Raw genomic sequence first — 22,007 nt, forward strand, 5'->3', positions numbered from 1 at the left:
CCTCGCGGGCGTGGCCTCCTCGCGGGCGTGGCCTCCTCGCGGGCGTGTGCTGCAGGGTCCTCAGGCCCCACAGACTCCCGCTGGGCGAGCTCTGCCTTGGGTCCTCTCATTGGTCTCCTTGGGTCTACAAACCTTTCCTTTTTTTAAAACACTTCCGTTTTGGTTTTGTTCCCTCTGACAGCCCTTCTTTGTGTTCTGAAACATGCCGCCTTCCCGCCAAGCCCAGGGGCGTGCCTGGAAACGAACTTGTGGTTGAGGGGGTTGTTCTGTGAAGTCCGTCTTCTGCATCAGAAACACGCACAGCTTCCCAGGCCAGCCCAGTGCCGGCAGGATCTGCAGTGGCTGGGAGTGTAGGTCCATCATGCGTACTGAGACGGCCTCACTCGGTCTCAGCTTCAGTATGCTGTTTGTGTCCACTCGGCTTGTGTAGTGACTAAGTCACGTCCGACTCTTTGTGACCCCGTGGACTATAGTCTGCCCGTCTCCTCTGTCTGTGGGATTTTCCAGACAAGAATACTGGAGTGGGTTGCCATTTCCATCTCTAGGGTATCTTCCTGATCCAGGGATCGAACCCATGTCTCCTGCATTGGCAGGCAGATTCTTTACTGCTGAGCCCCCAGGGCAAAGTTCAGTCATGGCCTACTCTTGGCGACGCTGTGGACTGTAGCCCACCGTGCTCCTCTGTCCATGGATTTCTCCAGGCAAGGCAAGAATACTGGGGTGGGTAGCCATCACCCCCTCCAGAGGGTCTTCCCAACACGAGGCTTGAACACACCTCTTCTGTTGCAGGTGGGTCCTTTACTGTCTGAGGCACCAGGGAAGCCCTATGTTTATTATTGGGAACAATTTAGGAGATAATTTTAAATTCTGTTAGAGGCCACTGTCCATTAACAGGTGTCCATTCTTAGAGGGGAATCCACAAGGGGGCCTTTTCCCAGCCTAGTAATTTGCTTATCATTTCTTCGTTTGTGAGATAGGGCTTATAATTTTTACCCACCATGGTGGTTTTGAAGAGTGGAGACGTGTGTTTTGAGTGCCCAGTGCTGTCTGGCAGGCGGTGGGCAGGAGCTGGTTCTGCTGTGTGCAGGCAGCTGGGGTGGCTGCCCTCAGCCCCTGGCCTGAGCAAGGGCCATTTCCTCTCTGTTGCTGTTTGCATGATAAGGATTCTTTTGTTTTATTAGAGGACATGAAGCCTTGATGAGAATAGGCTGTTGAGATAAAAGATGTCTGACCACCAGTGGGTGTCTTTTACTATGTGCAAGGACATCATACTCGTATAAAGGACTCTGCTTAAATTTTTTTTCCAGATTGTGAATTCTAACTCTTCAAACTATTTTGTGTGTTTTTACGTTTTAGAACAGATAGTTTTTCATCTAAAGTCAGTCAGTCATCATCTCAAATGTGGAGGATATTTGGCCTAGAGAATTTTCACAGAATCTTTTTAACACCTTTATTGAGATATATCGATGTGCGGGAAACTTCGAGCCTGTGGTACCCGTGAAACCACCCCGCAGCCAAGGTAGTGAACGTGCCTGTCCCTTTGCCTGCGCAGCGTCCGCTCCCCCTCCTGCCCCACCGCAGACGACCCCGGGGCTCTGGCCCTTGCGGCTGCCCGGGGCGGGCGTGGGCAGCGGCTGCGCGCCTCCGTCCCGCCCCTTTCTCTGAGCGACACTCTTTTGGGAAACGTCAGTGTTGCGGGTATCGGCTTTGCATTTGAAGCTTTCAGAAATGGGAAGCAGTAGTTCTGTGAAACTATTGGCCTGTTTTCAGACTTCGTGGGGAAATCTCTTGAGTAACGGTCATAGTGAACATCTTGAGAGAACCCTGCCCTGCCCTGTCCTGGTCAGAGCCCGACTCGGCGCCTCGCTCGGGCCGGCCCCGCGGGTGTGTGCGGGAGGGCTCTCGGGCTCCTGAGAGCGCGGCGTGCCCTGGGTTCTGAGGAGGACGGAGGGAAGGTGAAACTTTGACCGTGTGCTTTGAGAGGCGCCATGTGTCTGATGGTGACGCCGTATTTACTCACTTCTTTTCCTTTTTAGATCCTTCCCAGGAGTTCCATTATGGGTGTAAGAGGTTTGCATGGGTTTGTGGCAAGTAGCTGCCCACATGTATGTACGGTAGTAAACTTCAAGGAGCTGGCAGAGCGCCACCGGAGCCAGCACCCCGGAGGGACGCCCGCTGTTGTGGTCGACGCCATGTGCTGCCTCAGGTACTGGTACACGCCGGAGTCCTGGGTCTGCGGCGGCCAGTGGCGGGAGTACTACTCTTCTCTGCGAGAATTCGTGAGAACGTTCACCGCTGTCGGCATCAAGCTGATCTTCTTCTTCGATGGCATGGTGGAGCAGTCCAAGAGAGGCGAGTGGGTGAAACGCAGACTCAAGAACAACAGGGAGATAGCCAGGATCTTCCACCACATCAAGTCCCACAGGGAGCAGCCGGGCAGAAACATGTTCTTCATCCCCTCGGGGCTGGCCGTGTTCACGCGGTTTGCTTTGAAGGCCCTGGGTCAGGAAACTCTGTGCTCCTTACGGGAGGCCGACTACGAGGTGGCCTCCTATGGCTTCCAGAACAACTGTCTTGGGATTCTTGGAGAAGACACTGACTACTTAATCTATGACACCTGTCCCTACTTTTCCATCAGCGAGCTCTCCCTGGACAGCCTGGACACCGTCATGCTCTGCCGGGAGAAGCTCTGTCAGAGCCTCGGGCTCCGCCTGGCCGACCTGCCTCTGCTGGCCTGCCTGCTTGGCAATGACGTCGTCCCAGAAGGCATGTTCGAGAGCTTTCGGTACAAGTGCTTGACTTCCTATGCCTCTGTGAGAGAGAGCTGTGACAGAAAAGGTAATGTTATCTTAGCTGTGGCAGACCACATATCTAAAGTTCTTCGCTTGCATCAAGGTGAGAAAAAGCTGGAAGAGATGCTACCTTTGGGACCAAACAAAGCTCTTTTTTATAAAGGAGTAGCATCGTATCTTTTGCCAGGACAGAAATCTCCATGGTTTATCCAGAAACCTAAAGATATAGTAACTTTGGACAAGCAGGTACTATCCATGAGTTCAGATCCTGAATCTAAGCAAGAGGTTCCCATGTGTATGGACCCTGAATCCAGGCAGAAATTACCTGTAGGTGCAGACCCTGAATGTAACCTAGAAGCAGCCATGTGTGCCAACACTGAAGTTAAACAGGAAGACCCTGTAAATATGGGGCCTGAAGCCAAACATCAAGTAACTGTGGTTTTGGATCCTGAAATCTTAAAGGTAGGTGGACATGCCCACCCGAATCTAATCTGTGATGATTGAAAATGTACCCAGTGATGGATTTGTCAGTGAATATTTATTGACTGCCTGCAGTGGTTAAGACATGGTGGGGGCCACAGAGCCAAACCCTTGAGTTTAGCTAGGAGCTTCACGATACATGTGAAAACCTACACTGTGAGCTCTGTCTCGTGTTGTTGCATGGCTGTTACAGAGTGCTAGGCATTTGAAGAGAGTGGTCACTGTGGCTTAAGGACAGAGAGAAGTCCCCAGAGGAGTAGTCACAACTGGAGCCAGGCCTTCCTGGGCCGACGTTTGCTATGAACAGAGGGAGATGGGGCCTGTGCCCTCAGCAGAGCCCTGGACAAGTAGCCGAGGCCTGGGGCGTGAAGGGCCAAGTAAGCAGAAGGTGGTTGGGAAGGACAGACAGAGCCAGACGGTGGACATTCCTGCATGCCGCCCTAGGGATTTGAGTGCAGTCCTGAAAATGACACAGAGCCTTGATAGTTTCGAAGGAAGGCCACTGCTCATGAGCTGCCCGCTCGGTGTAGGTTGGTCACAGTGTAGCTATTGTCTCATCGAAACCTCTCGTTATCCTTGGGTTACAGAGGAGGTGCGTGTGGACACTAATGTCCTTGAGGCATCTCAGCAAGTGCGGAGCCAAATAGGACTTCACTCACAGCTTTTCATCGTTCTTGCATTGAGTGTCACCATCTTTCCAAGTTAAAAACCTGGGAACGTCTCTCCCATTTTTCATAACCAGTCTCTCTTAAGTCTTGTTCCTTTGATCTCTTCAGTGGCTCTCACCACCCTGGGCTCTCACCACCCTGTGTGGATGACTGCAGACGTCTGGGAACTCTTCCTAAACAGGCTTTTGCCCCTTTCAGCCCCTTTGTCATGCTGCAAGCAGAAATAAAGCCCTGATTTGCATTTGCTAGCTCTTCGGAGGGAAGCAGTGACCTGCACAGAGCGGGCCGCCGTCCCGGCTGCTGCCTGCTGCTCCAGCCGTACCTGCCCCTCCTGCCTGCCCCTCTCCTGGACGGCCCTCCGGCCCCTCCACTGGTCGGTGCCTGCTGGGCTTTCCCTCCACACCCAGAGAGGCCGCCCACCCTGTGTGAGAGACTGATATTTGCCGCAGGTGCCCCCAGAATGTCCTCTCTGGTTCAGGTCTTTCCTTCCAGACCGGGTGGTCCTGTGAGGGCCTGGCCTTGTTGGTTCTTGTCTTGCCCTGCCGTGGCCTCAGGGAGTGTCCTCTACCTCTTCTGTCTCTACGCTCTGTCAGTGACTTCTCCCCTCTGTCCTGCACAACTGCAAGGACCCTTCCCCTCTCTCTGTCACGTGCCTTGTAACAGAGAGGGTAGCTTCTTATCATAGTGATAAGGTGACAGGTTGAATGTGGTACATGTTTCAAGAGAGTTATAGGTGAAAAAGCATTAAGAAATTTATTCTACCTGGAAACATTCTTAACTGCTTTTTAGAGGGAAAAGAATGTGAGTGGACGTTGGAGGAGGGTTGGAGGCGGCCCTGCACATGGAGGTCCTGACGAGCAGTGGGAGGTGGGTGGAGCATGTCAGCCTGGAGAAGGATGGGCCTCAGCGCGGCCTGAGGAGAAAGGCGGGCAGAGGAAGGACGGGGCCCAGTCTGCGCTCGGCTTCCGCGCTCAGTGTGGTTGCGCCGCTGGCTCTCCAGTGACCACCTCTGCATAGGTGTTCCTGGTTCTTGGCCGTTCCTCACTGTCTCCGCTAACATAGCTCTTGCTGGACGCCTTGGTCTCCCGCTCACGTGAGGCCGTGGGTGTGCAAAGGCTAAATGACATGTCTGCAGTGGTCACACAGCTAGTTCTTGTAGACCTCGAGTTTGAGCCCAAGCCTTCCATGCTTCACAAGATCGTACCCGCCTTCCCTGGGGTCTGAAAGTCCATCGGCACTGGGAGAGGGACGTGTCATGGTCAGGAGTTGGGAAGTGGGAGAACGGAAGAGTCTGAAAGGGAGCCGGCCTGCTCAGAGTCTCATTAGAGAGTTGGGCGGCACCTGCTTTTTGTCCAGCCCAGGACGCGGAGAAGTCCCATGCCACGCCTCCTGCACCGTCCCAGGCCCTCTCTGCTCGCTTCTGTTTTGCTCTGGCTCCTGCCGGCCCCCAGCTCTCACTTCCGTCCGTGTGCCTCGCACCTGTCAGTCTGGGCTCCTCCTCACGCACCCTGGCTGCATTTGCTATGCCTGCCCCATACCCCCTGGGCGTGGTGGCCTGGCATCTCACCCGGTTTCCTCCAAGGGGAGTCCAGGAAAGTTAGGTCCAGCCACAGAGGGCAAGCATTTGTGTGCTGAGAGAGTTCAGGACTTAGTTCTTAGCCTCTTTTAGGAGGCATGGGACAGCAAGTGGAGGTGTGGCGAGATCAGATACTTGTTTTCTGAAACACAGCAGAGAATGGACCAGTGTGGCTATGAGCTGGAATTAGGGAAGTGGAACTGGAGTGAAAGAAGCAACTCAGGCAGTGTTTCAGGAGAGAATCCTGCTGAGCAGGTGAAGCTCCTGTGCTCAGGCTGGTGGGGTGGGGTTGGCCCGAGCCAAGCAGAAGGAAGGCTTCTCAGGGACCATCTGATGCTTAGAATGTGTGCTCTGCATGTAGTGGAGACCCTCCAGGTAGAAGCAGTGATGCCCTGAGGGGTGAAGGGCGTCCGACGGGGAGGGGAGCAAGGTGAGACTAAGCTGACAAGGGCCCGGGAGGCAGGTTCAAGGGTGAGAAGGAAGGCGGGTCTGCCCGATGCCGCAGCGGCCGTGGACGGGGCTTGAAGGTCGTCAGGATTGCCGTGTGGGAGGATCGGAGGGCCTACAGAGCCGTGGTCACCCATGGGCTTGGTGGAGGTCAGATTACAGGAATTTGGTGGCAGTTTGGAGGCAAAAAAGGCAGAAGCTGGGGATGGGGTTGCTCTTTGTGGAAGTCTGGCGGAAGGAGCCCAGCAGAGTCTTCTGGGCCTGTGAGCAGGTGGAGGGCGGTGGTGGGGAGTCGGGGGAGGACAGAGCGCGTCCTGCATCAGGGGCACGTGGACTTCTTGAGCTTAGAGGCCCCTTCGAAAATAATTTGGAAGTTTCTTAAATTCCCCTTAAAAATTCCTTAAAAAAATTTTTTTTTTTTGCAGTAGCATCTTCCAGCACTGACAATAGATAACCAGAATTCAAACGTGCATTTTGGGGACATGTAGTCACCCTAGAAGTCCTTTGGTGCCAAGTAGCTGAATGTAGCAGTTACCTGGGTGTGTGTGGATAAACTGAATTCTTGCTTTAGAATTTTCAGAGTAGGTGAATATGTTAAAGCTTTTCCAGGTGTGGAGTGCTATATAATATCTGCAGTAAGGGCAGAGGTAAAAGATGCTGAGGTGATGAGCTAGTTAAACAGTTAATATTTAATTGCAGAAAACTTCTCTGAAAACCCTGTGTATACCCAGAAAAGAATGTTACACCTCAACTCTGTACAGTTGCCAAAATTGGAGGCTTTTTGATAGAGTGAATATATAATTTGTTATAATTTTATGTATAAATTTGTCAAAATTCTAACACTTTTGAAATAAAAAAAGAGGAAGAAACATAGGAAGGTATAGGAAAATACATTAGAGGGTATTGTACCTTAAAAGAATCATGAAATATCTAACCATATTGTTTCTGATAGATTCTGTATCAAAAGGGGCATTATAGAGAAGTAATGTTACTTCTAATGATCTTGGTATGAGCATTGGTTAGAGCATCAAGTAATAACTCTTTTGGGATCCTTGCTGACTTTAACGCTGCTAGCTTGTCTGCCATCCTGATTTAAAGAAGCATTTAGCCATGAGATAGACCCTGGAGAATGTCCAGCCAGAGAGCAGTCGTGGCCTCCTGTTGGCCATGCTCTATTTGCCAGCCTCTGAGTAGCTCATTGAATCCTCATGGATAGTTCTGTGAGGACAGCACCTTTGTTAAACCTATTTTACATGTGAAGGAAGCAGGCACTGAAGATATTAAGACTCAGGTCGCCGGAGTGAATGGGCCTGAGCGAGCGCGTCACGTGCGTCAGTAGCAGGATGCTGATGCGCAGAGGTTCTGATGCTCCAGGCTGTTGTCAGCGCATTTTACATGTCATCGGGGGCAGGGTGGCTTTAAATCATGAAGAGTAATCCTGCAGGTTGTCAGAGTGCATTTTACATGCCATCGGGGGTAGAGTACCTTTAAATTATGAAGAGTAATCCTGCAGTGGTGAGAGTGTTCTTTGCGGAAACATGAAACCTGTATGTCGGTTATTACAGACCATCTGATCTCAGCTCCTCACTGAGTGGGAGCATGGCATCTGTCTCCATCATCCATCTCTTCACCTCCCAGTGGTGGCACGGCACTGCATTCAGAGCAGAAAGAAGCGAGTGCTCGGGCACAGTTTCTGCTCAGTAAAACAGTACTGAACAGGTGAATGAAGGTGATGCAGTTTCTGACCCCAAGGAATTTGTGGTTTACTAGGAGAGATGAGGCAAGGTAGCGACTGGACGGTAACTGTGAGTTGAGCCCCTTAGGTCGGGGAGGGGAGTTCCTGTTCACAGAGGGTGACAGGGTTCTGGAGAGGTGACACTTCAGGGGAGCCTCACAGGGCAGAGACTGGGAAGTGGCTTTTGGGAAGGGCTGAAAGAGGTCAGTTTCTATCATGGAGGTTGGGCTCCAGAGTGTCCACGAGGGGTGCACGGGAAGAGATGGAGGTCTTCACGGGGCCTCTTCAACTCAGGCTGAAGAGTCTGGTAGCCAGCCTGAGGGCAGTGGTTGGGCCTCTGTGTCTAGGAAGACAGTGTCACTGGGGTGAAGGGTGGGTTGGAGAGCCTGGAGGGGGGCGGCTGGAGCCCTGGGCAGCCCCTCTCCCTGTCGGGTGGACAGGATGTTCAGTGACGGCAGAGGTAAGTCACAAATCTGGTTGGTGGGTGGAAATTGGAGGAGGAAAGCGGTAATAGAAAGTTCTGAGCTGCAAGCACAGAGGCCAGCTTGACGTCCTGAGCTTGAGTGACATTTTCTCTACCTCTGAGCCCTAGAAGGCCTTGGATTTCCTGCTGAAGGTCATGGTATTGTTTTCAAGGAGAAACCAGTTGCATTTAATTGTTGGGCAGGTCGCCAGAGCACAGCATGTCCAGGCAGAGAGCTACCTGGTGTACAGCGTGATGAGCAGCGGTGAGGTGGAGTGCAGCAACAGCTTGGAGGATGCCACGGACCAGGCCCTGCCCAGCCAGGCCTTCGTCTACCGCCCCGTGCGACAGCGCGTCTACTCCCTTCTGCTGGGGGGCGGCGGAGGTGAGTCGTGGTCTCCAGGAGCCGTGCACCAGGAGCTGGAGCTGATTCTGAGAACCAGCCGGATGGAACGAGTGCGTGCTTTCAGGACTCAGGATTTGTTTCTCTGTAAAGTCTGAAATGGCAAACGCCGCTCACATCTGCACAGGATTAGGGTAAATGCACGGGGTGTCTGTTTAGCTGATTAGCAGGCGGCTGACCAGAGCGCATTGAAAGAGAAGTGCGCTGTTTCTGTTGTAAAGTAGTTGTAGTTTTATTCCTTAGAAGGATTTAAGAAATTTAAAAACTTTGGAAACTCTTTCCTCCTGTAGAAGTGTCCTGTAGGGTATGTCTGCTATTAGAAGACAGTTTTCGTATGATTATGGTATATCTTCTTTCTATTCTTTTACTTTTAAACTATTCTTAATAGTTGAAGCATTTCTCTTTTAAGCAGCATGTCTGTCTTGCAGTCTCTGTTTTTCAGTTGGACTGTCTGGGCTGTTTACGTTTGCTGTGCCGGCTGACGTGGCTGGATTTACGTCTTCATTGTGCTCTTTGCTCTGTCCTCTTTTCCCTATTTTCCCCTTTTCTGACTTTTTTTGGAAGAGTTGAATAATTATTAGTATTTTGCTTTATATTGGCTTACTATTGGACTTGAATTATTAGATTTATTTGTTTTTATGTGTTTGCTTATTTTCTTAGCAGTTGCTCTAGGGTTTATAATGTATGTCTTTAACTTGTCAGAATTTGACTTCAGTGTTATACCATGTAAGGCATATTGTAAAAACCTTACAACAGTGTACTTCCATTCCCCCATCATTTTTCCTATTCAGTATATTTTAAAGATTCTATTTTGAAATAATTATATACTCAAGGGAGTTGCAAAAAATAGCATATAGGATTTCATGTACCCTTTATAAGATGCCATTGTATATAATAAAGTATAATATCAAAGCCAGGAACTTGACATTAGTACAATACTGTGAAGCAGACTGTAGATGTTACTCACTTTTCAGCATTTTTTACACCATTCGTTTGTGTATGTATATAACTCTGTGCAGTATTATTTGTACAAGATACAGGCGCGGGTGTGCAGGTGTGCACATACGGATACGGGTGTATCGTCCGCACAAGATACAGGCGTGTTCCATGACCACAGCGGCTCTCCGTTTGCTGCCTCTTCACACCCACCCTCTGTCCCTTTCCCTGGTCAACAGTGGTCAGTCCTCCAACTCAACCCTTCGGTCATTTTTGAGAAAGTCACATAAATGGAAACATAGCGGGTAGCCTTTTGAGATTATGCATATGTTTTAAGCATACATACATGATTCTTATTTTTAAGCTGTTGGCAAACATTTTTGTGAAGGACCAGGTGATAAAGATTTCAGGCTTTGAGGGCCCCACAGTCAGTAACAGCTAATGCACTCTGCAGAGGCGGGCGCCCTAGACACAAATCCGGAAGGGCATGGTGGTGCCAATGAAGCTTTGTCTAGTTTCCCCATGTCACAGAGTTTGAATTGTGTGTCACTGGTCTGTGTCACAGAATGTTCTTCTTTCAGTAATTTTCTGATCATTTAAAGCAATATGAAAAGCATTATTAGCTTTCAGACTGAATAAAGGCCAGCCATCCAGCTTTGGCCTGGGAGCTGTGCTTTCGGTTGTTTTGGAAAGGAGTCAATCGGTGAGTCGATGTCTGCCCTGTGGGCTGTTTCTGGAGCTCTTTATTGCAGAAATAGAATTCTGCTGGGGGCAGAGTTCTAAATACTTTCCTCCGGCACTTGGAGGGTGTCGTTCTGTCGTCTAGCTGCATTTCTCCAGAGACGCCCGTGGGTCCTTCTGACCGTTGGGTCCGCAGGTTGTGAGTGTTTCTCTGGCTGTCCTTTGGGTTTCCTGCTGACTGCTGGTTTTCATCCCCTGTTGAAGCTGAACTTTGGAGTCATTTCCTCCAGCTCTTGAGCTCCTTGGGCCTGTGCGTTTCTGTTCCCTGTTGACTTTGAGAGCACCGTTTCATGGAACACTGTCTTCTGTGTGTCTCTGTCCCTCTAGGCCCGTATCACATGCCTGGCTCACACCTCACAGTGCCCCTCAGGCACCGAGGCTCGTTTGTTAAGCCTCTTCTCTCTGTGCTTCAACTTGGATCCCCTTGTTGCTCTGATTTCACATTTACAGGGCCTTTCTTCTATGGTGTCTAGTCTGCTACTAGCCTATCCCGTGAAACTGTCATTTCAGATGTTGTGTTTTTAGCATTTTAAAAATCTTCCATTTCTTTCTTCCCTGTCTTCATGTTTTCCTTTAAATCCTTAAACTTGTTTGCAGTGCCTGTTTTCAAGTCCTTATCTACTAATTCCATCATCCCTGTCATTGCTGGGCCTGTCTGTTTATTGCCTTTTCTCCTTCTGGTGGGTCCACGTGTTTCTGCTTACCCTCGTGTCCAGTATTGTAGTGTACTCTAGAAGGTTTTGGATCTGTGAAGGGTCTTGCCTTTTGTCCTGTAAGGGGTCATTTACCTGATCCTTGCAGGTTTTGCCTGAAGCCTTGTTAGGCTGTCTGGGGAACCTCAGGAGATGGAGGGGCCCTGTTCCTGAGGCCGGGGCCTTCTGGGCTGTCCCCGCGTGCTGGCGTCTGGCGCGGCCCCTGCACACGCTGGCCCTGTGTGGCCCCAGGGTCGCATGGCCCGTGGCCGTCTCCCTGGCCTCACTGAGCCTTGCCCTGGGCGTGACATGCTCCGGCTCTCGGGACCTCAGGGCGCGCTCCTCTGCATGGCGCTGGTGCTGACTCTGCTCGCAGCCCTGCTGTCAGGACAGCCTGTCCTCTCTGAGCCCTGCTTTGCTCTGCTTTGCTCTGCTCTCTGGCTCTTCTGGGCTCTCACAGCCTCAGCTGCCATCTGCACGGCGCCCTGGGTCCTCAGGCGCTTCTCGGGTCCTCAGCATGGGAAGGGTCGTGGCTGCAGCCCCGCAGTGGCTGTCTCGGCCACCCCCACCTCCTCTGCTGCTGTCGGTGCTGATGGAGGTGAGTGCTGGTGTGGTGCTTGCACCTTTTCTGTGGCTTTTCTTTGCCCTTGGAGGGTTGTGTCCTGCATGTTGATACATTTTTCTCCCATCCATATGTCTACTGTCTGTTACTGGAGCTGCTCAGAAGTGATGCTGGATCTCCTGGACTGATGTTTCGTTTCTTCATCCTTACTTCCGGTTTGTCTTTCCTGCATTTAGGGAACATTTCACCACTTCATTCTCAGCTTTTTTGAGAGGTTTCCCTCTCTCCTTCCTGTCTCATTCCTCTCTCCTTTGAGACCTTGCTCGTCTTCCTGACACTTCTCCTGGAAGTGGAATTCCTGCTGGAAGCCTTGAAGCTTGCTGGTGGGAGGCTGGCAGAAGTGGGTTTGCCCCCTTTATACCCAGGTGCTTTCTTTCACTTGCATTGCTTTAAGAATCAAATCCATGTTGACAGATACAAAATGCATTTTCTGACTCAAGCCATCCTTCTGATCAGTTCTCTTTATCCCCCAGGCCCTTGAACACTTAACTCCCTCAGACTCCTCCCTTCTTCCCTCATCAGAAGTGATTTCCCGTCACTCACTGGGACCATCTTGCGTGTGGGAGAGGGGTGGTTGGGCGGGGAGGTGGGGGAGGAAGGCGGTGCCCCAGAGGGCCACTGACCCAGTGTCTCCTCTCCCTCCCTGGAAGAGGAGTAGTTTCCTCTCTGAGGGCGCTGTGTGCCCTTCCTTCTTCAGCAGATTATGGTTGGTACTTGCCCTTGGGCGTCGTCCGTGGCTGCCTCCCCACCGGGCTGAGCAGGGCCTGGTCAGGGGCATTCTGCTGCCCCTGGCAGATGTCTCAGCGTGAATTACTGACCGATATGTGTGTTTAAAATACTGCCTCTTCAGAAGTGCTTGCATTTAGCAAGGCATTCCTTGAAAAAGGATTACTCTGATGGTTGAATTTCAGACACAGGGAGAGCGATGGTCCCTCAAATGCCACCACACAAGCAGCTGTCTCTAAGCCCTGTCTGATGGGCAGGCGGGAGCTACTTGTTTGGAGTGAGGTTTAGAATCAAAGGTGCCTTTAGCTCCGCAGTCATGGACTCTCTGTACCAGAGCTCCTGCAGGTGTGCAGCTGTGGATGCTGGAGATCTGAGCCAAAGCACGACACCAAATTGCTGACTTCGTCCCTCAAAGTTCCTCATTACGGGCAAGACTTGGATGCCAGGCCTGTCGGCTGCCCCAGCCAGTCTGGAGGGCTGGAGGCGCCTCTTCAGGGAGTGCTCGGCCTCTGCCACTCCTCCCCGTGTGTACGTGGCTGAGCATATGGTGTTTAGGCAGCTCAGTGGCGGCGCGGCCAAAACAGGGCAGGAGCCCTGCAGTCGCTCAGTCCTCAGCCGCCCTTGGCTTCACGCCTGCTCTTACCCCTGATTTTACACTGTCTGCTTCTCAGTCTCCCTAGTGATGACCTTAGATAAAGTCATCAGGAAGCGTGATGTGTCTTAAGAAATAAAAGAAACTCAAAGAGGTGCAAGAAGGCAGACTCTGTCTGCTTTCCCCCTCCCATCTCACTGGTTCACAGCTCCGAATGGCCCACGCCTGTGGCCTTCTTTAATAGTTAATATTAACTGTCCTTTTTCCTTGTCGCTTTCCCCTCATTTTCACCATGCAGACATTCCAGGAATCCAGTGGGAACTGCAGGAGCCTGATAGACCCCTGATGGACACCTTTGCAAAGCGCCTGCAGGGCATCAGCTCCTCTGAGTCCTAGAGGTTGACCTAAAAAGTAATCCTTTTTTCCAAAATATATATACAAAAAAGAAAGTTTGGGGGAATTTTCTATTTTTTAAGGACTAAAGCCACACATAATTATAGATTAATCCAGCAATATAAAAAATGTAGGCTCATAAAGACAAATATAAACTTTTTAAAGCCTGGAGAGTTGTTAACAAACTTGAATATCCCCGTGATTGAGAGGTTACAGTTGACATTGCTTCTGCTCATTCTGTTCCCCTCGCAGTGCTCACAGACCTGCCAGATCGTGTGAGAGGAGTGAGCACTTTTGAGAGTTTGTGTGTTGGAATAATCAAGAGTTTCTAACGGGAGAAAGGTTGGACATGTAGACAGACCCACATTTTTGCTCCCAGGGGAACATTTCTTAGTTATACACAGAAGGCTTTTATAAATAGTGTGATGTGTCTGTCCTTTGGAAATAGTAGAACAACTTTGGTTGTTATTTTTTTGTTTTCCATATAAAATGTTATAGTGTGAATAGAGTAAAACTAGCAAAGAACTTTCACTTGAGTTTTACTTTGCTCTTTGAACTCGGAAACCAGCAAATCGAAAGCTCAAATGAGAAAATCAAGCTTTCCTTTTAGGAATTATCAAACTCAATCTCCTCTTCTCTTTTTCTTCGTATGTAGGCATTTAAGAAGATTATTTTATTTTAATTCAGACAAACTAGATTATTGCAAACATTTCTGCTGTTTCAAAATACATACCAGAATAAATCTGTGAAAATATGTGGTACCTCAGAGAAAACTCAGCAGTGGCTACAGGACTAGCAAAGGTCAATTTCCATTTCATTTCCAAAGAAGGGCATTGCCAAGGGATGTTCCAGCTATGGTACAGTTGCAGTCATTTCACATGCTAGCAAGTAGCATGCTCAAAATCCTTCAAGTCAGGCTTCAGCAGTACATGAACCAAAAACTTCCAGATGCACAAGCTGGGTTCAGAAAAGGCAGAGGAACCAGAGATCAAATTGTGAGTATTTGTTGGGTCACGGAGAAAGCAAGGGAGGACTGGACAGACATCTACTTCTGCCTCATTGTCTTTTCATACTGTTCATAGGGTCCTCAAGGCAAGAATGCTGACGTGGCTTGCCATTCCCTTCTCCCAGGGACTCTGGGAGATAGTGAGGACAGGGAAGCCTGGCATGCTGTAGGCCATGAGGTCACAAAAGTCAGAAACGACTGAGTGACTGAAAAACAGCAACTGCTTCATCGACTACACTGAAGACCTTGACTGTATAGATCACTGCAAACTGGAAAGTCCATCGTTAAAGAGAAGGGAATGCCAGACCACCTGACCTGCCTCCTGAGAAACCTGTGTGCAGGTCAAGAAGCCACACTTAGAACCGGACATGGAACAACTGACTGGTCAGAATGGGGAACGGGGTGCACAGTGACAGGGTTGCACACTGTCACCCTACTCATTGAACTTCTCCGCAGAAAACTTCATGCTAAATACCGGGCTGGGTGAATCATAAGCTGGAATCAAGATGCTGGAAGAAATAGCAACCACCTCAGACATGTAGATAATACCACTTTAGTGGCAGAAAATGAAGAGGAACTAAAGAGCCTCTTGATGAGGGTGAGAGAGGACAGTGAAAAGCTAGCTTGAAGCTCTGCATTCAGAAAACTGAGATCATGGCATCTGGTCCCATCCCTTCATGGCAGATAGAAGGGGAATAGGTGGAAGCAGTGACAGATTTTCTTTTCGGGGCTCCCCACTAAAAATGACTGCAGCCATGAAATTAAGAGACGCTTGCTCCTTGGAAAGAAAGGTATGACCAACCCAGACACCATATTAAAAAGCAGAGACATCACTTTGCTGGCAAAGGTCCTTAGAGTCAAAGCTGTGGTTTCTCTACCAGTCATGTACAGATGTGAGGGTTGGACCATAAAGAAGGATGAGTGCCAAAGAATCGATGCTTTTGAACTGTGGTGCTGAAGAAGACTCTTGTGAGTCCCTTGGACTGCAAGACCAAACCAGTCAGTCCTAAAGGAGATCAACTTTGAAGATTCATTGGAAAGACTGATGCAAAACCTGAAGCTCCAGTACTTTGGCCACTTGATCTGAAGAGCCAACTCATTGAACCCTGATGCGGGGAAAGTTTGAAGGCAGAAGGAGAAGGCGCCAGCAGAGGATGAGATGGTTAGATAGCATCACCGACTCAATGGAAATGAACTTGAGCAAACTCCTGGAGATAGTGAAGGACAGAGGCGTGTGGTGTGCTGCAGTCCAAGGGGCTACAAGAGGCAGACTTGACCTAGTGACTGAACAACAACATCCAGAGAATGGGCTGATTTTCCAGCAAAATGCATTTATTTTATAAAGATTTCAGGTAACACTTTGCATCTAGCTGTGGCTTTTGGAAGAAGCAGGGAACTGTAACTGTGTCTATGGTAGGGATAATCTGAATTAACAGAGAAAATGCTTCCAAATGAATGTCTCGGTTTGGACAGAGACCTCATTCAGACTAAAGACTTATTCTTTGCGTGTTGATAGGCTGTTCTGGCCACTCTGCACTGCCCTTTGCCCTCTTCTGGCAGAAGGAGGAGGCAGGCGCACTGAGTGTCCCTGTCATCTGGCTGCTCACCAGGGGAGCAGCAGGGCGTGGAAGAGCCTGCAGACACCTGGCGTCCGCTTCAGAGAAGACGTGCATTGTATCTCTGTTCCTGTATCCTTCCCCATAGTTGCTGATAAAATTTTGTTTAGGAAATGAAAATTAAGATCAGCAGTTCCACCTGAACTTTCATCTTCTGGCTAGCTAATTTTATTGAAAGATGAGAGCCCCCTATTCAAGGCTCTGAAAGTAAGTAGCTATAAGTTCTACAGCTTATGCAGCAAAGCGCACTCTTGTTCTGGTCAGTCAAGCTCATCAGATGTTCAGTCAATCATTTTAAAAAGCAAAAGCTTTCCTTAGTTTGTTAATTGAGAAGTACTTTGGAATTAACATGCACTTAACCCCCAGTTCAGTTCAGTCACTCAGTTGTATTTGACTCTTTGCGACCCCAGGGACTGCAGCACGCCAGGCCTCCCTGGCCATCACCAGTTCCCGGAGCTTTCTCAAACTCATGTCCATCGAGTTGGTGATGCCATCCAACCATCTCATCCTCTGTCATCCCCTTCTCCTCCTGCCTCCAGTCTTTCCCAGCATCAAGATCTTTTCTAATGAGTCAGCTCTTCTCATCAGAGTATTGGAGCTTCAGCTTCAGCATCAGTCCTTCCAATGAATATTCAGGACTGATGTCCTTTAGGATGGACTGGTTGGATCTCCTTGCAGTCCAAGAGACTCTCGAGTCTTTTTCAACACCACAGTTCAAAGCATCAATTTTTCCATACTCAACTTCCTGTATGGTTCAACTCTCACACCCATGCATGACTACTGGATAAACCATAGCTTTGACTAGACAGACCTTTGTTGGCAAAGTAATGTCTGTGCTTTTTAATATGCTGTCTAGGTTGGTCATAACTTTCCTTCAAAGGAGCAAGTGTCTTTTAATTTCATGGCTGCATTCACCATCTGCAGTGATTCTGGAGCCCAGGAAAATAAACCCTCTGTTGTCCATGTTATGGAGAAAAGAGGGAATTGGGCGTCAGTGCTGGTCTGCATAATGAGAAGAGGGGGCTGGTCTAAATTTCAAGAGAAGAGCCCCTGGTGCTGGTGCTGGTCTTAAGCCTGTTTCCTCTTGGGGCTGCTGCTCCTGTCGGACTCATCCCCATGGGCAGCGCCATCCTCCTGAATTGTAGCTGGGCAGAGAATGCTGAGGGGCCTCGCCTAACTCAGTGGGACTATGGGCCATGCCACATAGGGCTGCCCAAGATGGACAGTTGTGGTGGAGAGTCCTGACCAAATATGGTCCACCAGAGACGGGAATGGCAAACCACTTTAGTATTCTTGCCTTGAGAACCCCATGAAAAGGCAAAAAGATTTGACACTGAAAGATGAACTCCTCTGGTCAGTAGGTGCCCAAAATGCAACTGGGGAAGAGTGGAGAAATAGATCCAGAAAGAATGAAGAGCCTGAGCCAAAGCAAAAACAACACCCAGTTGTAGATGTGACTGGTGATAGAAGTACCAACTCCAAAGCTGTAGAGAACAATACTTCATAGGAACCTGGTGTTAGGTCCGTAAATCAAGGTAAATTGGAAGTGGTCAAATAGGAGATGGCCAGAGTAAGCATCATCATTTTAGGAACCGGTGAACTAAAATGGACCAGAATGGGCGAATTTCATTCAGATGACCGTTACGTCTACTACTGTGGGCAGGAGTCCCTTAGAAGAGTTGGAGTAGCCCTCACAGTCAACAAGGGTCCCAAACCCAGTACTTGGGGGCAGTCTCGAAAACGGCAGAATGATCTCCGGTCATTTCCAAGGCAAATCATTTAATATCGCAGTAATCCAAGCCTGTGCCCCAGCCACTGATGTCAAAGAAGCCGAAGTTGAATGGTTCTGTGAAGACCTACGAAACCTTCTATAACTAATACCAAAAAAAGATGTCCTTTTCATCATAGGGGACTGGAATGCAAAAGTAGGAAGTCAAGAGATACCTGGAGTAATAGGCAAGTTTGGCCTTGGAGTACAGAATGAAGCAGGGAAAAGGCTAACAGAGTTTTGCCAAGGGAATGCACTGGTCAGAGCAAACACCCTCTTCCAACAACACAAGATACAACTCTGCACATGGATGTCACAAGATGGCCAAAACCAAAATCTGATTGTTTATATTCTTTGCAACCAAAGATGGAGAAGCTCCATACAGTCAGCAAAAACAAGAACAGGAGTTGACTGTGGCTCAGATCATGAGCTCCTTATTGCAAAATTCAGGCTTTAATTGAAGAAAGTAGGGAAAACCACTAGACCATTCAAGTATGACCTAAGTCAAATCCCTTATGATTATGCAGAGGAAGTAGCGAATAGATTCGAGGGATTAGGTCTGATAGACAGTGTCTGAAGAACTGTGGACAGAGTTTCATAACATTGTACAGGAGGTGGTGATCAAAACCATTCCCAAGAAGAAGAAAGAATGCAAAAAGGCAAAACGGTTGTCTGTGGAGGCCTTACGGATAGCTAAGAAAAGAAGAAAAGTGAAAGGCAAAGGAGAAAAAGGAAAGATATATCCATCTGAACGCTGAGTTCCAAAGAATAGCAAGGAGAGATAAGAAAGCCTTCCTAAGTGGTCAGTGCGAGGAAATAGAGAAAAACAGTAGAATGGGAAAGACTAGAGTTCTCATCAGAAAATTAGAGATACCAAGGGAACACTTCCTGCACAGATGGGCACAATAAAGGACAGAAATGGTAGGGACCTAACAGAAGCAGAAGATATTAAGAAGAGGTGGCAAGAATACACAGAAGAACTGTACAAAAACAGATCTTCATGACCCAGATAATCACGATGGTGTGATCACTCACCTAGAGCCAGACGTCCTGGAGTGTGAAGTCAAGTGGGCCTAAGGAAACATCACAGCAAACAAAGCTAGTGGAGGTGATGGAATTCCAACTGAGCTATTTCAAATCCTAAAAGATGATGCTGTGAAAGGGTTGCACTCAATATGCCAGCAAATTTGGAAATCTCAGCAGTGGTCACAGGACCGGGAAAGGTCAGTTTTCATTCTTATCCCAAAAAAAGGCAATGCCAGAGAATGTTCAAACTGCCACACAATTGCACTCATTTCGCATGTTAGCAAAGTAATGCTCAAAATTCTCCAAACGAGGCTTCAATATTACGTTAACTGAGAACTTCCAGATGTTCAAGCTGGATTTAGAAATGGCAGAGGAATCAGAGATCAAATTGCCAGCATCCATTGGACCATAGAAAAAGCAAGAGAATTCCAGAAAAACATCTATCTCTCCTTCATTGACTAGGTTAAAACCTTTAGCTGTTTGGATCACAGCAACCTGTGCAAAATTCTTAGAGAGATGGGAATACCATACCACCTTACCTGACCCGTGAGAAATCTGTATGCAGGTCAAGAAGCAACTGTTAGAACTGGGCATGGAACAAAGGACTGATTCAAGATTGGAAAAAGAGTACGTCATGGTTGTATATTGTCACCTTGCTTATGTAACTTATATGCAGAGTACATCATGAGAAATGCTGGACTGGATGAAGCACAAACTGAAATCAAATTGCTGGGAGAAATATCAATAACTTCAGGTATACAGATGACACCACCCTTGTCATAGAAAGCAAAGAGGAACTAAAGAGCCTCTTGGTGAAAGTGAAAGAGGAGAGTGAAAAAGCTGGCTTAAAACTCAGCATTCAAAAAATGAAGATCATGGCATCCAGTCCCATCACTTCTTCACAAATAGATGGGGGAACAATGGAAACAGTGACAGACTTTATTTTCTTTTGCCCCAAAATCACTGCAGATGCTGACTGCAGCCATTAAATTAAAAATGCTTTCTCCTTGGAAGAAAAGCTATGACCAACCTAGACAGCATAATAAAAAGCAGAGACATTACTTAGCTGACAAAGGTCTGTCTAGTCAAAGGTATGGTTTTTCTAGTAGTCATGTACTGATGTGAGAGTTGGACCATAAAGGAAGCTGAGTGCTGAAGAATTGATGCTTTTGAACTGTGGTGTTGGAAAAGATTCTTGAGGGTTCCTTGGACTGCAAGGAGATCAAACCGGTCAATCCTAAAGGAAATCAGTCCTAAATATTCATTGGGAGGACTGATGCTAAAGCTGAAGCTCCAATACTTTGGCTACCTGATGCGAAGAACTGACTCAGAAAAGACCCTGATGCTGGGAAAGATTGAAGACAGGAGGAGAAGGGGGTGACAGAGATGAGATGGTTGGATGGCATCACGGACTCAATGGACATGAGTTTGAGCAAGCTTCTGGAGTTGGTGATGGACAGCGAGGCCTAGGGTGCTGTAGTCCATGAGGTCTCAAGGAGTCGGACACGACTGAACTGAGATGATGCTGTGTGTCTCTTGGAATATTGGTCCCTCGGTCCAAAGACTGCTTCCCTCGGTCCTAGCGGGAGCTGGGAGGACTGTCCGGTGTTTAGATGCGGGCCCAGTGCCCACCGTGAGTCTCTCTCTCTGTCTTTTGTGTGTCACCTAGGGGTAAAGCTCTGAGACATTGCCTCTGAACCTCTGTGCTGTGAGCAGTCTTAGATAAAAGGTGGTCATTTCCACGCAGTGTCGGATGTGGTTTTGTGACTGTTTTAGTGATTCCCAAGCAGTCACTTGGCAGGCCAGGCCGCTTAATAGCAGTGGCTGGTGGGAGAGCAGAGCCTGGGAACGTCTGTCTCTTGGCATGAGCAGGGCAGCACTCACTCAGATGGCTATTTTTGAATGTAATGAAAATCTTGGCCAAGAGGATTACATAGAAATTGGGTTGTTTTATCTTTAACAACATTAAGAGTACTCAGATCTTCTTTTTAAAATCTTTTTCTGTGTGTATGAAATTTAGGCTAAGATGAACTTGCTCCTAAAGCTGCAGTTAATGAGCATTTGCTCTGGGCCTTGTGTTTTATGGAGAATGGTTTTTGCTCTAGGGAGCTCAGTTTTCCGGGACTCCAGCCAGAGTGCTAGTTGAGTGAAGCGCAGTGGTTGGGGAGCGTGGGAGGCTCAGCTGAGAGGGAGGGAAGGGGGGCTTGCCAAGTGTGGGCACAGGAGGTGGTGTCTGCGGCGTGCTGGGGGAGTGGTGGAGGGGAGTGGGGGCAGAGCAGAGCGTGGCCCAAACACAGAGGTGAGAAAGGGCGAGGCGAGCTGCGGCTGTGCGGGGCACGGCAGCTGACTGAGCTACCTGAACTTCTGTAGCAGTCAGTGATCTAGCAACAGACAGAAGTGCCTTTATTCTGGATCATTCCCACCAGCTTTCTGATTTGTCTGACATAACACTAGTCTTAATAGTTGCGTAAAGTCTTGAACTTAAGAGCAGAAAGGACTGTCATGTTCCTGCTCCCTGAATGTTCTCGGGAATGGTGTGAGGGTTGGGGGGAAGGAAAGCAGGGTGCTGTAGGAGCCATCTCGGTGGAGACTGAGAGGCCACCTCTGCCCCCAGTGACCACCTGTCCAGGTTGTCCTGCCACCCCCCACGCAAGGTTATCATTCTGGTGGGAGTGGATGGATGACCATCCGATCAGAGGGTAGGAGACCCACTGCTGGGTGCCCGAGGCCTCTCGGTGACCTTGGATGTGAGAACTCACTGTGCTCACCGGCGTGGAATCGGTCCTGCCGAGGGGGCTCGCGTGCAGTGTTGGTGATGGGTTGGTGCGCACGTCCACTGATGCAGCTGTCTTTTCTCAGGTGGTTCCAGCGCCGGTCCCGCTGTCAAGGAGTGGTTTGTGTACTCCGGGAACCCACTGAGGCAGCCAGACCTCGTCAGGCCTCTGCAGATGAACCTTCCAGGTACAGACAGCCTTGATTAAATGTCAGAGCTGCTCACCACGTGATGCAACAATGATATCTGTGGAAACACACTATTCCAGCACCACACACACACCGCTTTTCATTTCTACCGTGGGGCCAGGAGCAGTGTGCCTAATGACGTTCTAAATACAACAGAGGAAAGGGCATCATACAGACCTCCCCAGGCCAGTCTTCTGAACCACCCTGCCTCACTCCCCTGCCTGCTTCCCAGGGTCCACGCCAGGGGGAGAAGGAAACCAGGACCACCGTAGTAAGCAGCTGCGAGTTAGCACGGTTGCATTCTTGCTGCTCTGTTTGGGGCAGTTCTTGTCTTGCTTCCACGATTGAAAATGGGCTTGATGAG

At 49.0% G+C, this 22,007-nt stretch overlaps 1 protein-coding gene across 5 annotated transcripts in view; it reads left to right on the forward strand.

Annotated features, from left to right (window-relative positions):
* FAM120B (family with sequence similarity 120B) overlaps positions 1-22,007 on the forward strand; it is a 65,742-nt gene that overhangs the window by 14,992 nt on the left and 28,743 nt on the right. For 3 of the 5 annotated variants that reach the window (XM_040239096.1, XM_040239094.1, XM_040239095.1), the window contains exons 2-4: positions 2,037-3,254; positions 8,366-8,546; positions 21,542-21,643. In XM_040239096.1, coding sequence (XP_040095030.1) covers positions 2,058-3,254; positions 8,366-8,546; positions 21,542-21,643 — 1,480 coding nt within the window. In that variant the 5' untranslated portion in view covers positions 2,037-2,057. Of the gene's footprint in view, positions 1-2,036; positions 3,255-6,515; positions 7,408-7,476; positions 8,547-13,137; positions 13,285-21,541; positions 21,644-22,007 lie in introns of those variants that run through there. The other 2 variants (XM_040239097.1, XM_040239098.1) reach the window with 2 other exon arrangements.

Source organism: Oryx dammah, unplaced genomic scaffold, assembly GCF_014754425.2.
Source record: "Oryx dammah isolate SB20612 unplaced genomic scaffold, SCBI_Odam_1.1 HiC_scaffold_4, whole genome shotgun sequence".
NCBI classification, from domain to species: Eukaryota; Metazoa; Chordata; class Mammalia; order Artiodactyla; family Bovidae; genus Oryx; species Oryx dammah.